The 9,833-nt window shown below is 45.0% G+C and overlaps 1 protein-coding gene across 3 annotated transcripts; it reads right to left on the bottom strand.

The window, feature by feature from the left end:
- Positions 1 to 377: 377 nt before the first annotated feature.
- phf20a (PHD finger protein 20, a) lies at positions 378 to 9,774 on the bottom strand. 3 transcript variants are annotated; one of them, XM_062462662.1, is made up of 18 exons: positions 9,622 to 9,773; positions 8,471 to 8,552; positions 7,607 to 7,707; positions 7,267 to 7,447; positions 7,069 to 7,153; positions 6,917 to 6,993; positions 6,353 to 6,800; positions 6,060 to 6,233; positions 5,841 to 5,891; positions 5,490 to 5,756; positions 5,037 to 5,240; positions 4,733 to 4,831; positions 3,326 to 3,507; positions 3,138 to 3,237; positions 2,857 to 3,052; positions 2,266 to 2,698; positions 1,929 to 2,109; positions 378 to 1,757 (listed from the first exon to the last, which is right to left on the bottom strand). In XM_062462662.1, the coding sequence occupies exons 2-18, from the start codon at positions 8,501 to 8,503 to the stop codon at positions 1,615 to 1,617; spliced, it is 2,955 nt and encodes a 984-aa protein (XP_062318646.1). In that variant the 5' UTR covers positions 8,504 to 8,552; positions 9,622 to 9,773; the 3' UTR covers positions 378 to 1,614. The 3 variants fall into 3 exon arrangements, with proteins under 3 accessions (XP_062318646.1, XP_062318654.1, XP_062318663.1); XM_062462670.1 differs by having other exon boundaries at positions 7,276 to 7,447; XM_062462679.1 differs by lacking the exon at positions 8,471 to 8,552 and having other exon boundaries at positions 9,622 to 9,774.
- Between the last annotated feature and the right edge of the window lie 59 nt (positions 9,775 to 9,833).

The following is a 9,833-nucleotide window of genomic DNA, read 5'->3' as shown; positions in this document are numbered from 1 at the left end:
TACGAATAGGGTGTACAAATCCATCTGAACGCCCCCAAGAGGTTACAAAAAAGATGCTTTTCTCAGATGGCAGGCCAGCGTATCATTTGACCTGCCCCATCTGCACTGGCCCATTTCTCAAAGATTAAAAGATTAGAATTCACATTAAGTTTCAGTTTTTTAATTCCCGATCTGATTGTGTAAGCGTACACATTCAGCTGAAAACAAGTTATCGAACTCAATGGGGACTTATAACCTTTGACATATTTTTAAGTCCATTTCCAACTGTACAAGCAAAAAATGATGTGACTAAATTGAAGCCCAGTATATTTATCAACAACACGTGATATCTATTATGAGATGGATCTTCATATTGGTTTCAATAATCACAAGCCTACTTTTAATCAAAGGGAATTTATTTATGTACCAGCATTTTTACTTTCCCCCCTCAACATCACAATTTAGTACACAGGCCTACATTACAATGATCCTTTTTGGACATGAATGTTGAAAAATACATTTCATTTCAATACAAAGATGTCCCAAAAGACCATTTTTGAATGCTGTATTAACACACAATACAAAATATTGCAAATAAACAGTACAGATGAAACAATAAACATGTATAGGAAAACAACATGTACAATCATGTCACAGGAGTCTTATCACTGACAACAGGCCACAAGATTCTAGGTTCATGACATCTCCAGATAGAATATTTGCAGTAAGTCAAAAGGCTGAATGCAACAATCGCAGTTGGAAATGGAAAAATGGGATATAAACATCAATATAGTACAAGAAAAGCAAACCCAGCACAAAAATAACATGAAATCAAATAATCTGTTGCCATCAATCCCCTTTGATTTTGGACAAAAATAACTTCACAGTGTGTTATGAAACTAAACCTTGGTTCCCTGAAGCTGCTGTGGAATTCAATTCCGTAAAGGTAGAGATAAATTTTACAGAAACAATGTACTCATACAGTGCCATTATATGAGAATAAACGCTTTACTTCATGTTTCAGTCAAAGCTTGTGCTTTGTTAAAGTCCACATTAGCAAACATATAAGCTTAATAATTATATGCATCTGAAAAAAAAATCAAGTTCTAAGCACTTCACAATAACGAGAAAACACAAGGGTATTGGTTTAGATAATCATATGGCTGTTCAATCAGTAAAGAAGTTGCCATGTTGAAGTTAGGCGTGTTCATCCAGAGTTCAGGTGAGGTCTTTGAATATACAGTACAGCAAGGTAATGTTGAGGGCAAGCTTAACAGTTCCTCATACAAAGGCATTCATAAGGTTATGATTTGCACTAAGAGCCCCATGGCTCTGTTTACTTCCTATAGCACTGACAAGGAGATCACCTATTGTGCGTCTGATCGTCTAACAGAATGCTTGCTTTACACAGTGCATTCCCTTTTTAGATCAAATACCTCTTTGGAGCCTCTTGCCATATGGCGCTCTACCATGCATTTACATCTCCACTCCTTTCCCCCCACGCATCTCCTCCCTCCAACCCTTGTAATTGCAGACCAGTGAACGTTCATCTCAGTGTTTCTCTGCATCGTCTGGTTGCTGAGCACGGGGTGGGATGGCGGCGCTGCTGTCTCGAGGCCCTGCTCTCTGGCGCCCTCACGTGGCGCAGCGCAGCGCGATCTGCTGCACCTTGCCCAGCTCGGCGAGCAGCTGCTTGACTCGCTGTTTGAGCTGAGGCAGCCGGGCCAGGGGTTCTGGGGGCTCCAGCTCTCCCGTGTAGTCCAGCCAGCTCTCTAGCACTGAGGGACACACAGGACAAACACATTCTCAGCCAAGGAAGCATCAGCGTGGGCTGACAGATCCCGTTCATTCTAGTTGAGCTGTTGCTGCGGCTTCTGCACAACAACGCTCGACCACAGCGGGATTTCAAGGAACCGTAGTAGGCCCAGGGAGCCGTGCCCATGTCTCACCATCTAGCTCCCTCTCGATGAAGTCCATCCTGTGTGTGACGTCGTCCTGCACCGCGTCTATGTGGTCCAGCAGGTTGATCTGCCACTGCTGACGCTGCCCACTGCTGTCCTGGGCCCCGCCACACACCACGCCCTCTTCCTGCTTCACCTCCGTCTGGGACCAGCAACTACCGTTTGATGCCTAAGGTCAGACACAAGCACACCTCAGACAAAATATTCTCGTGAAAGACATAACCTGATATTGTTCAGTTCAGTAAAGAATATAGGGTAGTGGATACAGGCATGACATCTGGACAGAGGGTTGGTTTACAAGGCAGTTTATTTTGGACTGGCTGACCTTGGTGATGGTGTTGAGGGCTTTGGGCTTGTCTGTGTCCAGGAGCCCCCCGTAGCGCTGCTCCCTCTCCAGCAGGTCCTCGGTGCTCCTCAGGCTGTCCTCCAGCTCAGAGCCCCGGCGGGTCTCCACCACCAGCCTCTGCTCCACAGCAGGGTAGTAAGCCCACGGCTTCTGGTAGCAGTGCTCGCTGCTGATGTAAGAGTCCTGGAAGGACTGGTAGGGCGAGGAGCAGGAGGACGAGGAGGAGGCCGAGGTGGCTCTGCTGAGCTTCTCCAGAGCGGCGGACAACACCTCACTGTGGGCCCGATCCTCCTCCGTCGCCATGGGAGACGGCACCGTGTCTGTCCCCGGATACGAGTCTCCCCTCTTCCAGGGCCTCTCTGTGCGTTTCCAGGGCTGGCGCCAGAGACGCAAGTCTGGGTGGGTCTGGCTCCTAAAGGGAGGGGGGAGGCACAGGCACTGTAAGATGACACCCCAATATACGGCTCTGTTACTGTAACAAAATCCCAGCAGACAGAAGTTTCAAGTTTCACGTTTTTTTTATTGTCAGACGTGGGACAGTAAAGACATAGACGTCCACTGGGTGCTTACTGTAGGACGCTCATCTTGAGCTGGAGTCCGTTCAGCACCTCCACCACATGGTGAACATCCCCCAGCAGCTGGTGGGTGGCAGCAATCTTCTTGGAGTTCTGGTGGGAGTAGTTCTCCTCCAGGAAGGACAGGCCGTACATGTGACCGCTGCTCAACCAATCGCGGTCATACCAGAAGCGCAGGTTTTGCCTCTGACCTGGAACCCCACATCGCGTGAAGACAGTCAGACTCGAACGTGCAGAATGTTGTGAGGGGCTCTTAAGTGTGTTGCCTTGGCTCACCTGGTGGGTCTCTGCAGATGTAGCAGGCATACTTGTCTGGAACATTCTCCTCTAACAGGCCCATGCAGGTTCCATGCTGCCAGCACAGACACTCCTCACACTGGGAGACATGAAACCAATTGTTTGAGTTATCGGGTAAAAAAATAAAATAATAATATTCAGGTTCAGCGACCTGCTGCTCATCTAACCTGTATCATGAAGTCATTCTCCTCTTCCACCTCACAGATGCAGCGCACTATCTCCTGGTCACTTGTTTCCAAGGTAACAGAGTCCAGACTCATTGGCGGAGTAGTAACATCCAACTCCTCCCCATACTCCTCCTCACTCCATCCACAGCTGTCAGTCGACCAATCACTGACACTATCCTCATCTAGGAGGGACAATCAGGGACAGAGGGAGGTTGCCCAATAATAAAGCATATCTCTCAGAAACAGTGACAATCCTTCCAACCTTCATATTATCTGTGCAATATAATAGGATTAAGCAAGCCATAGCCACAGTGGAAACACCTGGATTCAATCAATGAACCATAACATCTGTTCTTAATTGAGACACCAGGTCTGGATAATTGACATGTCACAGTGAAGTATGCGTAAAATGACATGGGATCAACTTTACACACACTAACAACAGATGCAATATTTGGGACATACGGCTGATAGATTGAATCCAAGCAGAGAGAATGCCAGAGGAGAGATATATAATTCCTCACACACACACACGCACACATACCCACCATTCATGTGAATCTGCTCTGACTGGTTGTATCCTGGCCTGCGGAGGTAGGCCTCAGACTTGTGATTGTGTGACAGGGGGAATTTGAGAGGCAAATTCAATTTGGACTGAAGGCCCAATATTGAGATGTCAATATTCTCCTCACTACCTGTGTACTCTGTTAATGAAGGGAAGGGGAGAGCAGACGTAGAACATCATATCAACTTTGGACATGCTGGTCAGAAAAACAAAAACTGCTTCATGGACTACAGACACTGCAGTGGACATGGCACACGGAACAGATGACACGTATACTGCTCTCCCTTTTGAGTAGCTAGAATCTATGACAGGTCCGTCGAATTCGTCTCAAATGGATGACTGGGCCAACCTTCAAATCATGGGTGACAGTTTACATTCATACGCACTCAGTGGTTCAGGGTGTTGATTGGTGGATGTTACTATTTTTGTTGGGGAGGGTGTTCAGCGGCACTGTGCGTCAGGCGGTATATATGGGGACAGCGTGCACAAAATGAGGCAACATCAGCCTTGCCTACCCAGTCTTACATAGAAAATAGAAGCAAAGTTGGTAAGAAAAGGTGTTAACGTAGGTACTAGTACGTTTTATCATTCTAAAGATCATGGGACAACAACTACTGAATAAGTACTACGAACTACAACTACTGATTAAGTACTACGAACTACAACTACTTATGGCACGTTGACCCTCTCACACACCACAGCACACCACACCAAGAGGAAGGAATGAAGTTGGTGAATTCAGGGGCCTCTCAATGCCCTGAATGCACTGTAGCAAGCAAAGCACATGCAGTAGCACCATAGATGCAGGGGCCCGATGCAGGACAGTAGGGTTCACCTCTTACCAGATTTAGACTTCTTTTTCTTCTTCTTTTTCTTGAGTTTGATGCGGAGGAAGTCTTTTGGTTTCTTATCTTTAAGTCTGTCTCTTTCTTTCATCAGCACTGGAGACACACAGGCAGAAATTCCGCGTCAAAGCAGTGTCCGGAGACAACGCCAAGGTAGCGCATTTCTCATTTGCCCAATGATCAATGTCCACCCTTTTGGTGAAATCGCAATATGTTTACCTCATAAAGAGATGGTGACACCACCTACCACTTCGCATTTGATTACCTGGATATTGCCTAATATCCCATGCATCATACACACCTACATCCAGACCACTCTTCTCCCCATCCAGTGTTTTGCATCCGTTCCTGTCCAGCTGGTTCTCCTTGCTCTTCTCCCTCTGCAGCGCCCTCTGCTGCTGGCCCTGGGCGGTGACAGCAGGGGGAGCTGACGTGCGCCGGCCCGCTGGCTTTACCTCACTGCGAGGAGATGGTGGAACTATGTAGGGATTATGCACTGTGGAGTCTACGATAACACACAGAGCAAACAAGAGACAAAAGCAACATGTTATGAGATTAGGATATCATGTATCAAAACAATCATGCTTATTTACGGGTGGAACTGATTCAATGCAGTGTAGGTTCAACTGTTAAACATGTTATATATGTCATACTGTGCTAAAGACAGCCTGACAGCCCCTTTTATGAGACAGGCCCAGTCTGCATAAACAGGGTAACTAAGCACATTGATTGTACAAGGCAGTAAGGGACTTACACATTGAAGCAGAGATGGTGCGCCTCCTTTTGGGGCTCTCCAGGTTATTGGGGAACGTCTGCTTGTCTGAGGCCCGGGTCTGGACACTTTGGGTGGGGCTGAGTTCTTCCAGAGGCTGGTCCTCCCCGTGGTAGTACTTCATATGGTAGTGCAGCAGTTTGGCCTTGCGGAAGGACTTAGTGCATCCTGGAGAGCTGCATTTAAATGGGTTGTGGTCCAGATTGATGGACAAGACTGGTGGAGGCTGGTTTTTGATGACTCTGTACACTGAAAAACAGAAACAAAGGAAAGGGTAAGGGTAAGAAAAGAGTAAGGATAGGTGGCTTGGAGAGAGGTATGAGAAGTACTCACATGGTTCTCTGCTGAAGCGGTTGGGGTTGTGAAACCCTTGCTTTCTAACGGCTGTGATAAAGACAAAAAAGACATGATATGAATCTGGAGGGCAGTCCATAGTATTTTGTAAGTGACACTGACGCGTGTTTTTGCTGTCTTGCACATTGAATATGAAATTAAACTAAACCTATAGATGTACCAAACTATATAGGCTGTATACCAAATATGGACACTTACGTTTTACTATTGGGGCTGGTTGCACCTCTGCTTTAGAGGTGTCTGGTTGGGTGGCTACCTCCTGTTCCTTGTTTTCATTGGTGGATGCAATGGATACCACTGTGCCAGGCACTGTCTGTGATGTCTGATTTGGTGATTCAGTGGATGGCTTAGTTTCATTATGCGAGCTTTCATCTGCACAAAATGAAAGAATATGTTGAATGTTACAAAATAGTTGGCTGTCGTACACAATACGCATTTTGCCCCCATTTGCATCCACTTTCAGATACTTTTAGACCCCAATCCCCCTTTACCGATCTGGGATTTGTGTTCAGACATCATTTCGACCTCCTCTTTCTCAATTCCTCCATTCAAAAGATGACTGCATTGTCCTTCACTTTGCCCATTCTCCTCCTCTTCTTTCACGCCATTTAGGTGTTCAGTCTCTTTCGCTGGCTCCCTGAGGTGGTTCTGTTCTGCTTCCTGGGCACCCTCCTCCTGTTTCACTGGAACCTCTCTCTCTTTGGTACCATCTTCGTCACTGTCATTCCTCTTGCAAGTCTCGTCTCCTTCTCTCTCCTCCCACTCATCCTCATCATCCTCGTCCTCCGTGTTGCTGTCGTCTTCCTGGTCAGAAGTGCTGCGTCTGGCTCTCTTCCTCTTCAAGCCCCCGTTCTCCTGAGGCCTCCTGTCTCTCTTGTTCCGGGGCTTTCTGGCTCTGTTCCTGTCAGCGGATCCTGGCTTCCCTCCTACTTCTCTTTGCTGGAATAAAACAACATTTAAATCTAGAAACAATAACACAATATTCGACAGTGTAGTGTACACTATGTACAGGTAATGTCTTTGGACCAACAGGGAGGAAACAGAAGCACACTTACCCCTCTAACATATGGCTTTACATGAATCTCCTTTACTGTCTGGACTACTCCGTCATAAAACTTGACAGTGTAGGATGCTGAGGAAAAAACAGAAATGAGTAAGTACATTTCTATACACACACACATACATACATACGTTCAGACATTCTTACCATCTTTGTTCACTGACAAAACTTTGGCAGGGTAGAAACGGCAATCAGACCAACTGGCTAGAACCTTGTCATGCACGTGGAATCCCTAGAGAAGCAAGAAAATAAATCATAAGGTGAGGTGCTAAAACATAGGAAAAAGGCTAATTATGTCAATATAGGGGAAAGGCAAAAAGAAGGTAAAGTAAGAATGCAGAGTACATGGCTTACAGGGACAGGACAGTCATCCTGTAGTCCCTGTCTCCTCAGCTGGATCCTCTCCACGGGCCTCAGGTAGGGGCTGGTCCAGTCAAACCACTCATCATAACGATGGCTCCACTGACGGTAGTGAATCAGGACCTTCTCGTCGTCATAGTCGATCTTCTCTATGTTGGCAGCATACCTTGGCAAAGAGAAGAAGGCAGGTGTCATTGAGATGCAAGTAAACAACTTCAGGGGTCAAAATGGAGACTGAAATGGAGAATGGGTGGAGAGAGAAGTTGAGTGTGAATGGATAAAGGAGGACATGAAGTGCAAGCTCAGGCGTGATGGTATCACTCACCAGTTTTTGAGGCTGTCTCTGGCCTCTAGTTGTGCTCCTACTTCGAAGGTTATTCCTCTTCTGTTAGGGGGTGTCTTACTCATCCTGTCCTCATCTGTCTCCTGTAAACAGACACACAGAAACACAGTGGAGTAGGAAATCAGTTCCAAATAAAATATGTACAAAATGAGTACTAAATAATTACCCTAATTGATCTTAAGTGAAATCAGCAGGCTGTAACATATACAAGATAGATTGTCAGATAATGTTGGCCTCATCTATAGTTCAGGACAATTAACATAGATTTGTGTCATTCATTGTGGTGAGAAATATGCATCTGCTGGCGTGGTAACATGTAAAATATATGATGAGACTAGGATCCATGGTTGAGGCAGAAGCAAACAACATACTGAGGGTTTCTAAAAAATGTGTGCATCCTACAGGACAAGTGACTATCAAGTGCTGGCTATGTGCTTAGGGAATTCGTTGTAACTACAGTGATATGAATATTACGAGATAATTTACATCTTCATTTAACAGATGTTGGACGCCAGAGTGCGTAATGCTATTGTGCCTTTTATAGCATGTTACAGCAAGCATGTGCATCGTTTAAGCTACCGTACTTTGAGATCAGCCCTTACAGAAAAAATATGATGCAATACGACTCTGCTTCTGTATTGACGGGAAATGCTCAATAAAAAGATAGGTTACCTTTAATTATTTCACCATTGCATTGCAATATTTAATTGTGATACTTTGTGTACAATCTCATGGCATGATGTCCACAAGATATTCACACACAAAAAACACAAGTGGCGGCATCTGAAAAGACGATAATTTTTGTCGGAAACTATGACATACAAATTCCGAGCTACAATAACTCACCTTAGATGAGAGCGTTTGATGTGCATATTCCATTGCAACGCAACCTAGCCGGATATCACACTACTGGAAACCCACGTGTCTTCTGGCCAGGCGAATTTTCCATGTATCGAAACAATAGGAGACAATAGCAAAGGCAGGTCTAGGAAATATACTTTATGTAGGCCAATGATAATTTGACGTAGATCTACATGTGGATCGCAGTACCCAAACGTCACAAATATTGGTATGACACAATTGAGTAAACGAATAACAGGTCACTTTGGTCAGGCACAAAGTGGCTCAAGGGACAGACAGACGTGATCTAAGTCAGTGACGCAAATTGCGCGCAAAGAACGTCTGTTGTTTATGCCACATACGGCTTCGATTTAGTTACGGATACAATTGTCTTCATCCTTCGCAGTATTTGCTTAGGCTGGAGTATTTTCATAATATAAGACAAAGGTCGACGAAGTCCTATTATTTAATGCCTGTAGAGCACTGAATGTGTGAGCTTTATTTTGGATGTTTTCATTAAGATCCACGTCAAAACGAGAATAATTGTGTACATGTACACGACTAGTTGCTTGATTACATACAAATCAATATGCAACTAAAAGCCTTTGTTGACTTCTGGAGTAAAGTGAACAGCTTATTGTCTGACGTTTTATAAAAGGTGGAAGGGCGTCAAATACGCTTCAGTGTAGTACGTCAGAGATTTAAATGACGATTATTGGAGGATATGTCCGATGGGGGCGGGTTAGTGAAATCTTATAGGCCGTTGAAACTGACATTCACAGTCATTGCCGGGGCCTTTCCTAGCACTAGTAGGCCTGTTTCACAGTTTCCTTACCGTAAATACTGCATACACATACAGCGATATAAACTTCGTAGACTGTTTGTCATCGAATTCTCCACATAAACAACAACAAAGCCCACATAAACAACCTAATATGTTGAAAAACAGCCTTAAGGAAAATAAAATACATATTATGATTTTTTATTTAAAGTTACGTATATTGTTAACTCATGGAGCTATCTCCATCAAGCGGCATGCGGCACAATCTAGCTAGCTAACGTTGCATTACATTAAGGTCAACAAGATGGGCCCGCATTTTTTATTCTGCCTTAAATGTTTGCTACTGTGATGTTGGGTAAATTCAGAGGATTGTTACCTTGTTTTCCTGTTACTTAGTCCAAAAAATGTGCAGAAAGTGCGGTTGCTATAATCCTTGCGGGTTGCCTTCGTCTCTGTGTGCACGCAGTTGAATTTCTCTCCGATGCATGCTGGCTGCACTCATTCCACCGGCGCGGGGAGAGTGAGTGGAGCGCAAAATACGCATGTGCGGATAAGTGAACTGAGGAGGCTTCCAAATCTCAGCAACAC

The sequence above is a fragment of the Osmerus eperlanus genome, chromosome 1 (assembly GCF_963692335.1).
Source record: "Osmerus eperlanus chromosome 1, fOsmEpe2.1, whole genome shotgun sequence".
Lineage (NCBI taxonomy): Eukaryota > Metazoa > Chordata > Actinopteri > Osmeriformes > Osmeridae > Osmerus > Osmerus eperlanus.
The sequence above is the reverse complement of the archived record's forward strand: the minus strand, read 5'-3'. Positions and strand labels throughout refer to the sequence as shown.

What these genes read in the sequence shown, in the direction of transcription:
- phf20a (XM_062462662.1), bottom strand. Translation starts at nt 8,503, where the DNA reads ATGGAATATGCACATCAAACGCTCTCATCTAAG. An exon ending in GAAGAGTGGTCTGGATGTAG is followed by an intron (nt 4,832 to 5,036) that starts GTGTGTATGATG and finishes GTGTGTCTCCAG; the next exon opens with TGCTGATGAAAGAAAGAGAC. An exon ending in CCCTCAACACCATCACCAAG is followed by an intron (nt 2,110 to 2,265) that starts GTCAGCCAGTCC and finishes GTCTGACCTTAG; the next exon opens with GCATCAAACGGTAGTTGCTG.